The following is a 19,165-nucleotide window of genomic DNA, read 5'->3' as shown; positions in this document are numbered from 1 at the left end:
CGACAGCCGCGGGGAGAGCGAGCGAGCGGGTGGGTCCAGTGCAGTCCATCCTGCGGACCGCTACCTCACCCAGGATCTGCTCATCTCCTTGCGCCAAGATCGGACCTTCTCGGTGGCAAGATGGCGTACCTTCTCAGAGACGTGGCGGTCTCAAGATGCCGCTGGAACGAAGCGACTCCACGATTGAATGGCGGAGTAGACTTGACGGGCCGAATGGCCTGTCACTCGTGAACCTGTGACTCTCTGCGCGCTGTTCCAGAAGAGGATCTGTTGTACTCGAGTGCAGTAAGTACCCTTCCTCAACTCTGTGTGTGTGTCTCTCTCCCCCCCAACCCCTCAGCCCCCCGATTCTCAGTCCGAAGAAGGGTCTCGACCATGAAACGTTACCCGTTCCTTCTCTCCAGAGATGCTGCCTGACCGCTGAGTTACTCCACCATCGTGTGACTGCTTGCAGTAAGTCCTGACTGGAAGGCATGCAGAGCAATGGTTTTCACCGTGTCTCTGGGACAATGGAAGCACCAGATTCTTGATTAGTACGGGCGTCAGGGGTGAGGGGGAGAAGGCAGGAGAATGGGGTTGAGAGGGAAAGACTCGATCAGCTGCCTGGCCTAATTCTGCTTCAAGAACTCATGAACTTCTGAACAAACTAAGCTATCCAATTCTAGACACAAAGTGCTGGAGTTACTCAGCGGGTCAGGCAGCATCTCTGGAGAAAAAGCAGAGGGGTTGTGAAGAAGGATCCTGACCAGAAACATCACCCATCCTTTTTCTCCAGAGATGCTGCCTGACCCACTGCGTTACTCCAGCACTTTGTGTCTATCTTTGGCATGAGCAGGCATCTGCAGTTCCTTGTTTTGCAACGATCCAATTTTTCGGTGTTCCCAATGTTTTACCCAGTGTTGGTTCCTGTGCTCCCCTCAGCACACAGAGACTATGTTCCCACCCGAAACGTCACCTGTCCACGTTCTCCAGAGATGCTGCCTGATCCTCTGAGTTACTCCAGTGGGCGGCACGGTGGCGCAGTGGTAGAGTTGCTGCCTTACAGCGAATGCAGCGCCGGAGACTCAGGTTCGATCCTGACTACGGGCGCCGTCTGTACGGAGTTTGTACGTTCTCCCCGTGACCTGCGTGGGTTTTCTCCGAGATCTTCGGTTTCCTCCCACACTCCAAAGACGTGCAGGTTTGTAGGTTAATTGGCTGTGCAAATGTAAAAATTGTCCCTAGTGTGTGTAGGATAGTGTCAGTGTGCGGGGATCGCTGGGCGGCGCGGACTCGGTGGGCCGAAGGGCCTGTTTCCGAGCTGTATCTCTAAATCTAAATTCCTGTTTCCTGTGTTCCTTAAACACATGGGGTCCCATTTCCAACCCTCTGGTTAATCGTTGAAATGTCCGAGGAAGGGTCCCGACCCGAAACGCCGCCTCTCCATATTCTCCAGAGATGCTGCCTGACCCGCTGAGTTTAGTTTAGAAATACGGCGTGAAAACAGGCCCTTCCGCTCACCGAGTCCACGCTGACCAACGATTACCTGTTCACACTAGTTCTAAGTTAACTCTCCTTCACATCCTACACACTAGGGGACAATTTACAGGCCAATTAACCTACAAACCTGCACATCTTTGGAGTGTGGCGGGAAACTGGAGCACCCGGAGAAAACCCACGTGGTCCCAGGGAGAACGTACACACTCTGCACAGACAAGCACCCGTAGTCGGGATGGAACCCGGGTCTCTGGCGCTGTGAGGCAGCAACTCGGTGGCAAAGAATTGCTCAGATTCACCATCGTCTGGCGACAGAAATTCCTCCTCATCTCCACTCAGAGCACAAAGGGTTAATGGACTTATCTGGTTTATTTGTTCGCAGGTTAACAGGTTAAAAGGCAGACGGGCAAATTCCAAAAAGAGGAGGAGACTGAGGCAATCTTCAAACACTCGCTTCACATAACTGCCAGAGTGTCATTGGAGATCTTCTCAAGGGAAAAGTTTTGAAGACCAAAGAAATATCTTTTGGCAAGCGTTCAACATCCAGAAAGGTAAACCATTTTAATAATTTTGTACATTGGAGCACAGGTCATTATAACGGCTCACAGAGGGCGGCTCGGTGATGCAGCGGGTAGAACTGCTGCCTGTAGTGCTGTCTGTACGGAGTTTGTACTTTCTCCCTGTGACCAGGTGGGCTTTCTCCGGGTGCTCCGTTGGTCGGCACGGGCTCAGTGGGCCGAAGGGCCTTCTGCTACGCTGTGTCTCTAAGTTAAATGGGGTATCTGATTAAAGTTATGTTCCCGTGAGAGGAAACACAAATACAAACACAGAGTGGGGCAGGACTGAGAGCTAGCATTAACTTAGTTCAGTTTAGTTTAGTTTAGAGATACAGCGCGGAAACAGGCCCTTCGGCCCACCGAGTCCGCGCCGACCAGCGATCCCCGCGCACTAACACCACCCTACACACACTAGGGACAATTTACAACTATACCAAGCCAATTAACCTACAAACCTGTACGTCTTTGGAGTGTGGGAGGAAACTGAAGATCTTGGAGAAAACCCACGCAGGTCACGGGGGAGAACGTACAAACTCCGCACAGACAGCACCCGTAGTCGGGATCGAACCCAGATCTCCAGCGCTGCGAGGCAGCAACTCTACCGCTGCGCCACCGTGCCGTTCTGAAGGTCCCATTCCACTCGGAGACCCTCAGACGATCTTTTATTGGACTTCACTGGACTTTAGCTTCTTCCCGGCTGTTGTCAGAAAACCGAACCATCCCACCACAACCAGAGAGCGGTCCTGAACTACCGTCTACCTCATTGGTGGCCCTCGGACTATCCTTGATGGGACGTGACCGGCTTTGCCTGGCACTTATTTAGTGTCTCGTAAGGAGATCAGGGGCAGCTTGTGTGTCAAAACCCGGCCGCTGAATATAACCACACACTAGCTGACCCACACAAATTATCCGCATTACAAGGCTAAGAGTCGCTGGATTCGCTGGAAAATGATCAGGAAGCAAAATTGTTTGCTATAACACAAATGTGAACTTTTTACTGTGATCGTTATTGAGCTTGGCATGAGAGATGATTGTATTTAAGATGGGGGGGTGGTTTGGGGGGGGGTTTAACGGTATTATTTTCAATAGCCAGGATAGTCTTGGATAACCTTAAGGTCTATTTTAGACTTCATGGGTGGAGCAAAAACTATATTTGCGACTGGCGCTGAGATTAACTAATGGTCGAAAAAAAGTGGCCCCTAAGTGGAGGAGTCAAACTAACCAAGTCATAATGTCCAGTAACTTTTATTGAACTAAACTAGAGTTGGTTTTCGTTCACGTGCGGTCAGGAAGAGAGTTGTAGCAGAAGGCTCTCCCGAACGGAAACTATCATTTACCGATAGTTTGAAGGGGAGGCCAGAGAGAAGGATAAATCACGAGGAATAGCCCACAAGAAGGAAGAGGAACAATCAGGTATGTTTGCGGCAATTGGCACATGGTAGACACGTTGCAAGCAGAGGCTGGTGGATAAAGGACTGGGATTCCACGTGTTAATGGTTGGAAGTCTCAAAAGCAAAATAACGTTTAGAATGGCGGTAGAGTTGCTGCCTCACAGCGCCAGAGACCCAAGCTGGATCCAGACTACAGGCGCTGTGAGCACAGAGTTTGTACGTTCACCCCGTGACACGTGGATTACTCCCTGTGCTCCAGTTTCCTCCAAAGAAGTTCAGGTTTACATGGTGATTGGCTTCTGTAAGTTGTCCATGGTGTGTGTGTGTGTGCGTAGGATAGTGCTACTGTTTGGGGTGATCACCGGTCAGTGCGGACTCAGTGGGCTTGTTTCCACACTGTCTCTCTGAACTAAACTAAACTAAACCAAACTTTTTTTTTTACACATCGAGTATTGAGTGGCGTGTCGTTGATTTTGCGGATCGTTCTTGGTTCGACCTGAGGATCGATGGAGTTTTATGGGAAAGTAAGGAAGTGGCCTAGAATTATGGATGTGCAGAGAAATTATGGATAGGCGGGAACGGAGGGATATGGATCTGTTCGGTTTGGTTGGTTTAGTGTCACGTGTACCGAGGTACAGTGAAAAGCTTGTGTTGCGTGCTAACCAGTCAGCAGAAAGACAACACACGATTACAATCGAGCCGTCCGCAGTGAGCAGATACATGATAAGGGAATAACGTTTAGCGCAAGGTAAAGCCAGCAAAGTGCGACCAAGGATAGTCCGAGGGTCACCAATGAGGTGGATAGTAGTTCAGCACTGCTCTCTGGATATGGGTCATTTTCAGGCAGAGGAGATTATTGTAAGTTGGCACCATGTTTGGCACAAGCATTATGGGCCGAAGGGCCTGTTCCTGTGCGATACAGTTGTGCTGTGCAGCACGGTGGCGCAGCAGTAGAGTTGCTGCCCTACAGCGAACGCAGCGCCTGAGACTCAGGTTCGATCCTGACTACGGGCGCCGTCTGTACGGAGTTTGTACGTTCTCCCCGTGACCTGCGTGGGTTTTCTCCGAGACCTTCGGTTTCCTCCCACACTCCAAAGACGTACAGGTTTGTAGGTTAATTGAATGGGTAAAATGTAAAAACTGTCCCAAGTGTGTGTAGGATAGTGTTAGTGTGCGGGGATCGCTGGGCGGCGTGGACTCGGAGGGCCGAAGGGCCTGTTTCCGCGCTGTGTCTCTAAATCTAAAAATCTATGTTCTACGTTCTATCCATTGGTGCATTGGAGACCCTTGGACTATCTTTAAATCTTTAATCGGACTTTGCTGTACTTTATATCGCACTAAACGTTATTCCCTATATCCTGTATCTGTTCACTGTGGACGGCTCGATTGTAATCATGTATTGTCTTTCCGCTGACTGGTTAGTACGCAACAAAAGCTTTTCACTGTACCTCGGTACACGTGACAATAAACTAACCTAAACTAAACTAAACATTGATCAAAGGTAGACACAAAATGCTGGAGTAACTCAGCGGGTCAGGCAGCATCTCCGGAGACAAGGAATGGGTGACGTTTCGGGTCGAGACCCTTCTTCGGACTGATTGATCAAAGGCGCTCCCTCGGTAACTGAGGGGGAACCAATTGCAATTAGTTGACTTGTGTAATGATGAGGAGGTTTGTGAAGGCATGGGTCAAAGCAACAGCAACGCAGATTTTAGAAATCTGAAATAAAAAGCCGGAAACACTCAGCAGGTCAGGCAGCCTCTGTGGAGGGAGGAAATGATGATTCGGGTTTTTGACACAGTGTCAGAACAGGAAAAGTGAGAAAGCAAGTGTGTTTTAAGTAGTGGAGAGGGGGGGGGGGGAAGGAGAGTAGAAGAGTGGCACGGTGGATCAGCGGTAGAGTCGCTGTCTTGCAGCGCCAGAGACCCAGGTTCCCACTCGTAGACCCTGGAACCAGCTTTAATTGGACTTCGCTGGATATTATCTTGCACTAAACGTTATCCCCTTTATCCTGTAATCATGTATAGTTTTTTTCACTATAGCGCACAACAAAAATGCTTTTCACTGTACCTCAATACACGTGCCGATTAACTAAACTAAACTAAACTGTGGGCGGCAAGATTGTAGTCGCGTATCGTCTTTTCATTGACTGGTTAGCACGCGACAAAAATGCTTTTCACTGTACCTCGGTACACGTGACAATGAGCAAACCAAAAGGGGCAATTTTACCACAGGGCAATTAACGTACAGACCAGCACGTCTTTGGGATGTGGAAGGAAAGTGGGGCACCTGGGGGAAACCCACTTGGCCACAGACTCCACACGTCTACACGTACATTGATTCCTCTTTGCTTCCTTCTCCAGCATGGCTGGATTGGCCACCCCACCGGAGTGTGGTCCAGGATGGTACCTGGCTCTCATGGCCCCCAACGTCAAGGGCCCACGCTACGCCTGGCTCGACCCCTCCAGGCTCTACTGCAACCAACAGGTAGGCTCCCTGTAGGAAGGAACTGCAGATGCTGGCTGACACCGAAGACAGACACCAATATGCTCTGGAGTAACTCAGCGGGTCAGGCAGCATCTCTGGAGAGAAAGAGGTACGATGTTTCGGGTCGAGAGACCCTTCTTCAGACTTCTTTAGAGAGTCAGGGGGTGAGGGAAAACGAGAGAGAGAGAGCGATAGAGAACGAATGAATGGAAGGAACTGCAGATGCTGGCTTACACCGAAGATAGACACAAAATGCTCTGGAGTAACTCAGAGCTCTGGGGGCTAGTGGAATCAAGGGAGAAGGCAGGCACGGGTTACTGATTGTGGATGATCAGCCATGATCACAATGAATGGCGGTGCTGGCTCGAAGAGCCAAATGGCCTCCTCCTCCTGCACCTATTTTCTACGTTTCTATGGGACAGGCAGCATCTCTGGAGAGAAGGAATGGGCGATGTTTCGGGTTGAGACCCTTCTTCAGACTGAGAGTCAGGGGAGAGGGGGGCATAGAGATATGGAAGGGTAAGGTGTGAAAACGAAAGATCAAAGGGGATGGTCATCAAGGAAAATGTAAAATGTACAGGTCGGTTCCCTCGATGACACACAATCTGAAAGAAGGGTCTCGACCCGAAACGTCACCCATCCCTTCTCTCCAGAGATGCTGCCTGTCCTGCTGAGTTACTCCAGCACTTTGTGTCTGTCTTTTGTGTAAAACAGCATCTGCAGTTTTCTTGTTTCTGCCAAGATAGATAAGTGATGGTCTTGGCATCATGTTCGGCACAGACATTGTGGGCCGAACGGCCTGTTCAAGTACTGTACTGTTCTATGTTCTATGTTCTAGTCATCTACATTCATATATGTTAGGTTGCTGTGTCTAATCAACATTTGGAGAGCGTGGGGTTCATCTACATTGGCACAGTCCCTTCTTCCATGGTTTTAGCAGAAGAAAATAAGTCTCAACGCTATTTCTTTGCAACATTTGTAGAGTTCTTCATCTGCAGGTGCTGTGGACAGGTTGGGACAGGGGTATTCAAGATGATGTGCCCATCTGAATTCACTCCCATTCGTATACACCCATGAAAGGCCAGCGGTAGAGTCGCTGCCTCGCGGCGCCAGAGACCCGGGTTCGATCCCGACTACGGGCGCTGTCTGTGGGGAGTTTGAACGTTCTCCCCGTGACCCGCGTGGCTTTTCTCCGGGCGCTCCGGTTTCCTCCCGCACTCCAAAGACGTGCAGGTTTGTGGATTAATAGGCTTCAGTGAAAATTGTAAACTGTCCCAAGTCTGTGTAGGATAGCGTGAGTGTGCGGGGATCGCTGGTCGGCGTGGACTCGGTGGGCCGAAGGGCCTGTTTCCCCACTGTATGTCGAAACTAAACTAAACTGAGTATGATTGAATGGTGGAACAGGCTTGAAGAGACGACCAACACTCCCTTGTGGAGATACGAGGAACTGCAGATGTTGGAATCTTGAGCTCAACACAAAGTTCGAGCTCAAGAAGAAAGTTTGTGACACGAAACATCATCTATCCACGGTCTCCAGAGATAGACAATAGACAATAGGTGCAGGAGGAGGCCATTCGGCCCTTCGAGCCAGCACCACCATTCAATGTGATCATGGCTGATCATTCTCAATCAGTACCCCGTTCCTGCCTTCTCCCCATACCCCCTGACTCCGCTATCCTTAAGAGCTCTATCTAGCTCTCTCTTGAATGCATTCAGAGAATTGGCCTCCACTGCCTTCTGAGGCAGAGAATTCCACAGATTCACAACTCTCTGTTCTAAATGGCCTACCCCTTATTCTTAAACTGTGGCCCCAGGTTCTTGTCTCCCCCAACATTGGGAACATGTTTCCTGCCTCTAACGTGTCCAACCCCTTAATAATCTTGCATGTTTCGATAAGATGCTGCCTGACCCGCTGAGTTACTCCAGCACTCTGTGTTTAACTCCGCTTGTTCCTATCCACCTACTGTGTCACCGGGAAGGAAGTTCAAACCATCTTAGTATTCCAGCAAAAAGATCTTTATCAATTTTGATAGACACAAATTGCTGGAGTAACTCAGCAGGTCAGGCGGTATCTCTGGAGAGAAGGAATGGGTGACGTTTCAGGTTAGGATCCATCTGCCTTTCAGAGTGGGGAGAAGTCTAGTCAAGATAAGTGTGGCAGTCAGGCGGTTTGTAATGGACGTCAGTTGGTGACTAGGGGTTGCTAACCATCTCACTCCCCAATACGGGACAAGGTGGCGTCACCGCCCCGCGCCCCACGTGACCTCACCCAGCCCACCGGCCACGTGCTCCCGCTGCACCAATGGCGGCCGCCCAGGTCGGGAGGCGGGCTGCTACGCAACCTCCGTCAGGCGAACACACTCGGCCCCACTCCCCGAACACGCTCCATTAGTCTACACTGTCCGGGCCCACTGCGGCCCCCACGCCGCAGCGTCCCGGCCGACAGCGGCCTAATACGGGACCAGGGCGGTCCCGTACGGGACAAACAAATTTAGCCCAAAATACGGGACGTCCCGGCTAATACGGGACAGTTGGCAACCCTAGTTGGGAGCCTTTTTCAGACTGAAAGTAATGGGAAAAATCATGACAGGAATAAATCGGGCTTGACGCACAGAGTGGGGGGGATCGAGGACCAGAGGACTTAAGGTGAAGGCGGTAAGATTTAATAGGAATCTGAGGGGGTAACTTTTTCACGCAAAGGGTGGTAGGTGTATGGAACGAGCTGCCGGAGGAGGTAGCTGAGGCAGGGACTATCCCAACGTTTAAGAAGCAGTTAGACAGTTACATGGATAGGACAGGTTTGGAGGGATATGGGCCAAACGCAGGCAAGTGGGACTAGTGTAGCTGGGATATGTTGGCCAGTGTGGGCAAGTTGGGCCGAAGGGCCTGTTTCCAAGCAGTATGACTCCAATAATGTTCATACCGCTGGGGTGTAAGCTGCCCAAGCGAAATATGAGGCCCTGTTCCCCCAGTTTAGGTGAGGCCTCACTCTGACAGTGGAGGAGGCCCAGGATAGAAAGGTCTGTGTGGGAATGGGAAGGAGGAGCAACCGGGAGATCATGTCGGCCTTGGCAGACTGAGAGTGGGGGAATTCAGCGAAACAGAATCAAAGGGATATGGGGAGAAGGCAGAAGCGGGGTACGGATTGTGAATGATCAGCCATGATCATATTGAATGGCGGTGCTGGCTCGAAGGGCAGAATGGCCTCCTCCTGCACCTATTTTCCATGTTTCTATGGTCGGCGAGTCTACGTCTGGTCTTGCTGACGTTCACATCGGGAACGCCAGTATCGATGTGATATCAGCTTCATGTCCTGGAAGGTCATTAAATATTCCTCTTTTGTTCCTTTTTAAGGCCCTTCAGGACTGTGTTGAAGACTTGGTCCGTCCATTCCAAAACGACAGCATAGACCTCGTAGCGGGGATCGATGCAATGGGTTTCATACTTGGTATGTTGCCGCCATCTTTTATTATTTGTTCAGTTTAGTTTAGAGATACAGCGCGGAAACAGGCCCTTCGGCCCACCGAGTCCGCGCCAACTGGAGCTACCAACTATCTCATTCCCAAATAAGGGACGAGGTGACGTCACCGCCCCGCACCCCATGTGACCCCACGTGCTCCCGCTCCACCAATGGCAGCCGCCCGGGTCGGGAGGGGGGTTGCTACGCAACCTCCGTTAGGCTGCACCCGGGCCTACACTGTCCGGGCCTACACTGTCCGGGCCTACACCGTCCGGGCCTACAGTGTCCGGGCCTACAGTGTCCGGGCCTACAGTGTCCGGGCCTACAGTGTCCGGGCCTACAGTGTCCGGGCCTACACCGTCCGGGCCTACACCGTCCGGGCCTACAGTGTCCGGGCCTACAGTGTCCGGGCCTACAGTGTCCGGGCCTACAGTGTCCGGGCCTACAGTGTCCGGGCCTACAGTGTCCGGGCCTACAGTGTCCGGGCCTCCAGTGTCCAGGCCTACTGCATCTGGGCCTACTGCATCTGGGCCTACTGCATCTGGGCCTACTGCATCTGGGCCTACAGCGCACCCCTAATACGGGACAAGGGCGGTCCTACCCCAACACCAGTCGGAAGAAGGGCCTCGACCTGAAACGTCACCCATTCCTTCTCTCCAGAGATGCTGCCTGACCCGCTGAGTTACTCCAGCATTTCGTGTCTACCTTCGATTGAAACCAGCATCTGCAGGTTTTTTTTCCTCCGCCAACATAAAGTCAGCAGCATGGTGGACGCTGGCCCAGTTGCCAGGGTGATTGATGACCCTCAGCTCCCATTCACAAGTTTTTCTGAAGCTGTGAACAGCAAGGAACTCCCAGGGAGTTGGTGTAAGAAAATAACTGCAGATGCTGGTACAGATCGAAGGTATTTATTCACAAAATGCCGGAGTAACTCAGCAGGTCAGGCAGCATCTCGGGAGAGAAGGAATGGGTGACGTTTTGGGTCGAGACCCTTCTTCAGACTGAAGAAGTTCTCCAGGGAGTTAGTGATCGGCATGCAGTTAGTTACTCAACTAAGGCACTGTTTCATCCCACGATAAACAGCCACGCTGTTATTATTTTTCTCCCCCTTCACAGTTTTAACGGTGAACTCACTCTAATGCCTCCAAGGATCGACGTCGCGGCCACACAAACTCACGGTGTGAGAGTGAGACACAGCAAGCAGTGACGAAGCATTAATGCCAACTGGCTTCCAAACAGAATGTACAATCAAAGAACCGCAGATGCTGGTTTATACGCGAGATAGACACATGGCACTGGAGTAACTCAGCGGGTCAGGCAGCATCTCTGGAGACAAAGGACAGGTTTTAGTTCTGAGTTTTTTAGTTTAGTCTATTGCCCCGTTTAGTTTAGATTTGTTTAGATTAGTTTAGTGATTCCCCGCCGACCGCCGCACACTAACACTATCCTAGGGTGGTGAAGAAGGCGTTTGGTATGCTTGCCTTTATAAATCAGAGCATCGAGTATAGAAGTTGGGATGTAATGTTGAAATTGTACAGGGCATTGGTGAGGCCGAATCTGGAGTATGGTGTGCAGTTCTGGTCGCCAAATTATAGGAAGGATGTCGACAAAATGGAGAGGGTACAGAGGAGATTTACTAGAATGTTGCCTGGGTTTCAGCACTTAGGCTACAGAGAGAGGTTGAACAGGTTGGGTCTTTATTCTTTGGAGCGTAGAAGGTTGAGGGGGGACTTGATAGAGGTTTTTAAAATTATGAGAGGGACGGACAGAGTTGACGTGGGTAGGCTTTTCCCTTTGAGAGTGGGGAAGATTCCAACAAGGGGACATAGCTTCAGAATTGAGGGACAAAGGTTTAGGGGTAACATGAGGGGGAACTTCTTTACTCAGAGGGTTGTGGCTGTATGGAATGGGCTTCCGGTGGAAGTGGTGGAGGCTGGCTCGATTTTATTATTTAAGAGTAAATTGGATAGGTATATGGATAGGAGGGGATTGGAGGGTTATGGTCTGAGTGCAGGTAGATGAGACTAGGTCAGGGAGAATGGTCGGCGTGGACTGGTAGGGCCGGACAGGCCTGTTTCCATGCTGTAGTTGTTATATGTTATATGTTACACACACCAGGGACAATTTATAATTATACCAAGCCAATTAACCTACAAACCTGCACGTCTTTGGAGTGTGGGAGGAAACCCACGCAGGTCATGGGGAGAACGTGCAAACTCCGTACAGACAGCGCCCGTAGTCGGGCTCGAACGCTGTGAGGCAGCGACTCTACCGCTGTGCCACCATGTCACTGTGTACCAAGGTGATAATGGAAATAAAGTGAATAATGTTTAGATAGAACTTTAGAGGAACTTTAGATAGTTCCTCTGTCCCTCCCGTCCCCTCCTCCTTCCCAGATCTCCCTCTATCTTCCCGTCTCCACCTATATCCTTCCTTTGTCCCGCCCCCCTGACATCAGTCTGAAGAAGGGTCTCGACCCGAAACGTCACCCATTCCTTCTCTCCCGAGATGCTGCCTGACCTGCTGAGTTACTGCGGCATTTTGTGAATAAATACCTTCGATTTGTACCAGCATCTGCAGTTATCTTCTTATACTGAATAATGTTCAGTTTAGGTCATTTTAGTTTATTGTCACGTGTACCGAGGTACAGTGAAAAGCTTTTGTTGCGTGCTAGCGCAGTCAGTAGACAGACAATACATGCTTACAATCCACAGTGTACAGATACATGATAAAGGAATAGCGTGAAAAAGGTAAAGTCTGATCAAAGATAGTCTGGGGGTCTCCAATGAGGTAGATGGTAGCTTAGGACTGCTCTCTAGTTGTTGGTAAGACCGAAACTCTCAGTCTGAAGAAGGGTCTTGAGCCAAAACGTCACCCATTCCTTCTCTCCAGAGATGCTGCCTGTCCTGCTGAGTTACTCCAGCATTTTGAGTCTTTCTTCAGTATAGAAGGGAAATGTGACATTCGGAGTCGGGAGGTGTACAGAGATGGGGAGGGGAGCGTGGACACAGAATATAAACTGTTTAAGGCAAGGTTTTGGTCCTCTGTAATGAAATGCCTAACTGTGGCTTTGTCAAATGTTGCTTGATAATGTTCCTGTGAAATGCCTTGGGATGTTTTACCATATGAAAGATGCTGTACAAACACAAGCTGTTGTGGTGAAGAAAGCCGTGTTGCCAAGGCACTGACATTAATTAATGTGTTAAGTGCAACAACTGATCTTCCATTTGGAGGACAGGCACAAGGCCAGGACTGTACACTTGTGTAGGAAGGAACTGCAGATGCTGGTGTAAACCGATGGCAGACAGAATAGGCAATATACAATAGGTGCAGAAGGAGGCCATTCGGCCCTTCGAGCCAGCACCGCCATTCAATGTGATCATGGCTGATCGTTCTCAATCAGTACCCCATTCCTGCCTTCTCCCCATACCCCCTGACTCCGCTGTCCTTAAGAGCTCTATCCAGCTCTCTCTTGAATGCATTCAGAGAATTGGCCTCCACTGCCTTCTGAGGCAGAGAATTCCACAGATTCACAACTCTCTGACTGAAAAGGTTTTTCCTCATCTCCGTTCCAAATGGCCCACCCCTTATTCTTAAACTGTGGCCCCTTGTTCTGGACTCCCCCAACATTGGGAACATGTTTCCTGCCTCTAACGTGTCCAACCCCTTAATAATCTTACACACAAGCAGCTGGAGTAACTCAGCGGGTCAGGCAGCATCTCTGGAGAGAAGGAATAGGGTCGGAAGAAGGGTCTCATAGATACAGAAACATAGAAAATGGGTGCAGGAGGAGGCCATTCGGCCCTTCGAGCCAGCACCGCCATTCATTGTGATCATGGCTGATCATCCACAACCAGTAACCCGTGCCTGCCTTCTCCCCATACCCCTTGATTCCGCGAGCCCCCTAGAGCTCTATCTAACATCTTGATCCGAAACGTCACCTATTCCTTTTCTCTGAGGGAGAGTGAAGACAGAAGATGTGAATTTAACAATTTGGACAGTAGAGTTGCTGCCTCACAGCGCCAGAACTCTGGGTTCAATCCTAACTACGGGCGCTGTCTGTACAGAGTTTGTACGTTCTCCCCGTGACCTGCGTGGGCTTTCTACGGGCGCTCCGGTTTCCTCCCACATTCCAAAGACGTGCAGGTTTGTAGGTTGATGGACCAAACTGTAAATTGTCCCCAGTGTGTAGGACAGTGCTAGTGTACAGGGTGATGGCTGGGCGGCGCGGACTCAGTGGGCCGAAGGGCCTATTTCCGCGCTGCATCTCTAAATTCTAAAGGATAAAATCATCTGTCCATTGCATCCACAGATGCTGCCTGACCTATTGAGTTCCTCCAGCACTTTGTAGTTTCAGACAAGATTCCACAGTCTCTCGTGTCTCCGCTCATGAGTTCATGAGTTGTAGGAGCAGAGTAAGACCGTTCAGCCCATCGAGTCTATCCGCCATTCGATCATGGCTTTTCTATCTCTCCCTCTCAAACCCATTCTCCCGCCTTCTCCCCATAACCCCCGACACCCAAACACTCAGATCCAGATCGCTTTAGATCATAAGACCATAAGACATAGGAGCAGAACTAGGCCATTCAGCCCATTTAGTCTACTCTGCCATTCAAACATGGCTGACCTATTTTCCCCTCTCAACCCCATTCTCCTGCCTTTGACAAATTTGCCATATTTTATTTGTAAGAAAATAACTGCAGATGCTGGTACAAATCGAAGGTATTTATTCACAAAATGCTGGAGTAACTCAGCGGGTCAGGCAGCATCTGAGGAGAGAAGGAATGGGTGACGTTTCGGGTCGAGACCCTTCTTCAGACTGATGTCAGGGGGGCGGGACAAAGGAAGGATATAGGTGGAGACAGGAAGATAGAGGGAGAACTGGGAAGGGGGAGGGGAAGAGAGGGACAGAGGGACTATCTAAAGTTGGAGAAGTCAATGTTCATACCGCTGGGCTTCCTACAAATAAAATGCACATATTTTATTTGTCGGAAGGAACTGCAGATGCTGCTTTACACTGAAGATGGACACAAAATGCTGGAGTAACTCAGCGGGTCAGGCAGCAACTCTGGAGAGAAGTTAATGGGTGACATTTCGGGTGAGTCTGAAGAAGGGTCTCAACCCGAAACGTCACCCATTCCTTCTCTCCAGAGATGCTACCTGTCCAGCTGAGTTACTCCAGCGTTTCGTGTCTAGCTCAAACTAAACTAAACTTCTCCTTGAAATCCTTGATGGAGAATCACTACATTACTCTAAAATAAAAGGGCTCCACATGAAGGCTCCCTAGACTGAAGAAATGATCCGACCCGAAATGTCACCTATTCCTTTTTCTCCAGAGATGCTGCCCGACCCACTGAGTAACTCCAGCATTCTGTGTCCATCTTCGGTACAAAAACAGCACCTGCAGTTCTGAAGAAGGGTCTCGATCCGAAACGTCACCTATTCCTTTTTCTCTAGAGATGCTGCCCGACCTGCTGAGTAACTCCGGCATTTTGTGTCTATCTTCTCTCCAGAGATGCTGTCTGTCCCGCTGAGTTACTCCAGCACTCTGTGTCTATCTTCTCTCCACAGATGCTGCCTGTCCCGCTGAGTGACTCCAGCATTTTGGGGGGGGTCTGTCTTTGACATATTTTGCGTCATTCCAGGAGCGGCCATTGCCCACAGCCTTGGGAAAGGGTTTGTGACGGTACGGAAGGAAGGTCACCTGTGTGTGGCCACCAGGAGCACGGCCTACACTGACTACACCGGTCGACAGAAGATGTTGGAGATGCGTGACGATGTGGTTAGGGCAGGTCGGTACAACGTCACGCGCAACTTCACAGTATTCCTAGCACGTGGAAGTCACTGACTCACATTCAAAGAGTCACAGGGCGGCACGGTGGCGCAGCGGTAGAGTTGCTGCCTCACAGCGCCGGAGAACCCCGGGTTCCATCCCGACCACGGGTGCTGTCTGTGCGGAGTTTGTACGTTCTCCCCGTGACCTGCGTGGGTTTTCTCCGGGTGCTCCGGTTTCCTCCCACACTCCAAAGACGTGCAGCTTTGTAGGTTTGTAGAAGGGTCTCGACCCGAAACGTCAACCATTCCTTCTCTCCTGAGATGCTGCCTGACCTGCTGAGTTACTCCAGCATTTTGTGAAATAAATACCCAGGTTAATTGGCTTCCATTTAAAACAATGTGTGTAGGACTCAGTGGGCCTGTTTCCATACTGTATCTCCGAAGTCTAAAGTAAAGTAAAAACTCATAGAGCTATACAGTATGGAAACAGGCCGTTCGGCCCAACCTATCCATGCTGACCATGTTGGTACACTGGACATCCCATCTGCCTGTATTGGGTCCAGAGTTCTCCTAGTCCTTTCTATTTACATATCTGTCCAATTGTCTTTTAAAGAAAGGCTTGGCTGGAGTGGACGTGGAGAGGATGTTTCCACAAGTGGGAGAGTCCAGGACCAGAGGGCACAGCCTCAGAGTTAAAGGACGTTCCTTTAGGAAGGAGATGAGGAGGAATTTCTTTAGTCAGAGGGTGGCGAATCTGTGGAACTCATTGCCACAGAAGGCTGTGGAGGCCAAGTCAGTGGATATGTTTAAGGCAGATGCTGCCTGTCCCGCTGAGTTACTCCAGCTTTTTGTGTCTATCTTCACTCTCAACCCTTGACTCTAGTACACTGTAGTTCACTGGCCAAGAAATGTAATATCAACTAAGCTCACTCCTGTTTGCATGCTTAGTTAGGTTTAGATATATGGTGAGGAAACAGGCCCATCGAGTCAGTGCCGACCAGCGATCACCCTGTACAACAGTTCTATCCTACACACTAGGGACAATTAACCTACAAACCCGTACGTCTTTGGAGTGTGGGAGGAAACCAGCACACCCAGAGAAAACCCACGTGGTCACGGGGAGAACGTACAAACTCCGTACAGGCAGCGCCTGTAGTCGGGATCGAACCTGAGTGTATCTGGTCTCTGACGCTGTGAGGTAGCGACTCTACCACTAGGCACAGGGGACGTACAACGAGATCTGGGTGTCCTAGTGCATCAGTCACTGAAAGGAAACATGCAGGTACAGCAGGCAGTGAAGAAAGCCAATGGAATGTTGGCCTTCATAACAAGAGGAGTTGAGTATAGGAGCAAAGAGGTCCTTCTGCAGTTGTACAGGGCCCTAGTGAGACCGCTCCTGGAGTACTGTGTGCAGTTTTGGTCTCCAAATTTGAGGAAGGATATTCTTGCTATTGAGGGCGTGCAGCGTAGGTTTACTAGGTTAATTCCCGGAATGGCGGCACTGTCATATGTTGAAAGACTGGAGCGACTAGGCTTGTATACACTGGAATTTAGAAGGATGAGAGGGGATCTTATCGAAACGTATAAGATTATTAAGGGGTTGGACACGTTAGAGGCAGGAAACATGTTTCCCAATGTTGGGCGAGTCCAGAACAAGGGGCCACAGTTTAAGAATAAGGGGTAGGCCATTTAGAACTGAGATGAGGAAAAACTTTTTCAGTCAGAGAGTGGTGAAGGTGTGGAATTCTCTGCCTCAGAAGGCAGTGGAGGCCAATTCTCTGAATGCATTCAAGAGAGAGCTAGATAGAGCTCTTAAGGATAGCGGAGTCAGGGCGTATGGGGAGAAGGCAGGAACGGGGTACTGATTGAGAATGATCAGCCATGATCACATTGAATGGTGGCGCTGGCTCGAAGGGCCGAATAGCCTCTTCCTGCACCTATTGTCTATTGTCTACCGCTGCGCCACCGTGCCAACCGTGCCACGTGACTCTGTCAATGAACATAAGGTATCATTACACGGTCGGCCATTGCTCTCATTTGTACCTTCCAGCAAGGCAAGGAACGGGAGAGATAACTTAATAAAATACTTTGCACATCATTATTATTTCAGGTTTGCGAATCCTGGTGGTGGATCAATGGGTGGAGACGGGGGGAACAATGAAGGCAGCCGTAACACTCATTGAACAAGAAGGTGGAACAGTAGCAGGTAGGGTGGAAACACTGGGTCAATCATCAATCAATTATATGCGCAGGAAGGAACTGCAGATGCAGGTTTACACCGAAGACAGATACAAAATGCTGGAGTAACTCAGCGGGACAGGCATCTAAGGATAGAAGGAATGGGTGACATTTCGGGTCGAGACCCTTCTTCTATCAATCAATTATAGGCGGCGCAGTGGTGCAGCGATAGAGTTGCTGCCTCACAGCGCCAGAGACCCCGATTCGATTCTGACTACGGGTGCTGTCTGTACGGAGTTTGTACGTTCTCCCCGTGACCCTGTTTGGTTTCTCCGGGTGCTCCGGTTTCCTCCCACACTCCAAAGACGTGCAGGTTTGTGGGTTAAATGCCTTCGATAAAATTGTAATTTGTCCCCAGTGTGCGTAGGATAGTGTTAGTGTGCGGGGATCGCTGGTCGGCGCGGACTCAGTGGGCCGAAGGGCCTGTTTCCGCACTGTATCTTTAAACTAAACTAATATTATGGAGAGGAATGGGGACTTCAGCTTGCGTTCACCAGTGCAGGCAATTGGATCATTCTACCAGCGACCAGTGAGCAGTACTGGATTACTATCTACCTCACTGGAGACCCTTGCACCATTTTGATCTGACTTTACTGGACTTTATCTTGCACTGAACGTTATTCCCTTTATCATGTACAGGATCTGTACACTGTGGACGGCCCAATTGTAATCATCTATAATCTTTTCGCTGACTAGTTAGCAGGCAACAAAAGCTTTTCATTGTACCTCGTAAGGAGTAGGCCATTCGTAAGGAGTAAGCCAGCACCGCCATTCACTGTGATCATGGCTGATCAGCTACAATCAGTGCCCCGTTCCTGCCTTCTCCCCATACCCCCTGACTCCGCTATCATTAAGAGCTCTATCTGGATCTCTCTTGAATGCATTCAGAGAATTGGCCTCCACTGCCTTCTGAGGCAGAGAATTCCACAGATTCACAACTCTCTGAGTGAAAAAGTTTTTCCTCATCTCCGTCCTAAATGGCCGACCGCTTATTCTTAAACTGTGGCTCCTTGTTTTAAATAGAATAAACTAAACTAAACAAAAGACATGTGTAGGAAGGAACAACAGGTGCTGGTTTACACCGAAGATAGACACAGAGTACTGGAGTAACTCAGCGGGTCAGGCAGCATCTGTGGAGAACATGGATAAGTGACGTTTCACAGAGTGCTGGAGTAACTCAGCGGCTCAGGCAGCATCTGTGGAGAACATGGATAGGTGACGTTTCACAGAGTGCTGGAGTAACTCAGCGGGTCAGGCAGCATCTGTGGAGAACATGGATAGGTGACGTTTCACAGAGTGCTGGGGTAACTCAGCGGGTCAGGCAGCATCTCCGGACAAAAAGGTTTGGTGACGTTTCTGGTTGAGACCCTTCTTCAGACTCCCTCACCTCTATTATGTTCTTGTTGCCTTCACAGGGATCGCTGCGATTTGCATTGAAGACACGGAGGGAGGGAGGCAGATCAAAGAGAAGTACAAATGTTCAACCTGTGTGCCCGACTTCTTGCAGCCTCAGTTTAACAACAAGTACCTGGAGAGCTTCAAAGACTTTGGGACTCAGGTCAATAAACCCAAGTGAAATATCCATCTCAAAGTCTCTCTTTTATTGATCGGGACTCAAGAGATAGAAAGTTTTAGTTTCAGTTTTAGTTTTAGAGATACAGCGCGGAAACAGGTCCTTCGGCCCACCGGGTCCGCGCCGACCAGCGATCCCCGTGCACTAACACTAACCCTACACACACTAGGGACATGTTTTTACATTTATACCAAGCCAATTAGCCTAC

The 19,165-nt window shown here is 50.0% G+C and overlaps 1 protein-coding gene across 1 annotated transcript; it reads left to right on the top strand.

Annotated features, from left to right (window-relative positions):
• The first annotated feature begins 1,887 nt into the window (after window positions 1-1,887).
• Window positions 1,888-18,960, top strand: LOC144606393 (adenine phosphoribosyltransferase-like). Its single transcript, XM_078422434.1, has 6 exons — window positions 1,888-2,027; window positions 5,788-5,911; window positions 9,266-9,359; window positions 15,017-15,163; window positions 17,257-17,352; window positions 18,800-18,960. Exons 2-6 carry the CDS (start codon window positions 5,789-5,791, stop codon window positions 18,958-18,960), a joined length of 621 nt encoding a protein of 206 aa, XP_078278560.1. The 5' UTR covers window positions 1,888-2,027; window position 5,788.
• The last annotated feature ends 205 nt before the right edge of the window (window positions 18,961-19,165 follow it).

The sequence above is a fragment of the Rhinoraja longicauda genome, chromosome 26, assembly GCF_053455715.1.
Source record: "Rhinoraja longicauda isolate Sanriku21f chromosome 26, sRhiLon1.1, whole genome shotgun sequence".
Lineage (NCBI taxonomy): Eukaryota > Metazoa > Chordata > Chondrichthyes > Rajiformes > Arhynchobatidae > Rhinoraja > Rhinoraja longicauda.
Note: the sequence above shows the minus strand (reverse complement) of the source record. Positions and strands in the feature narration are given on the sequence as shown.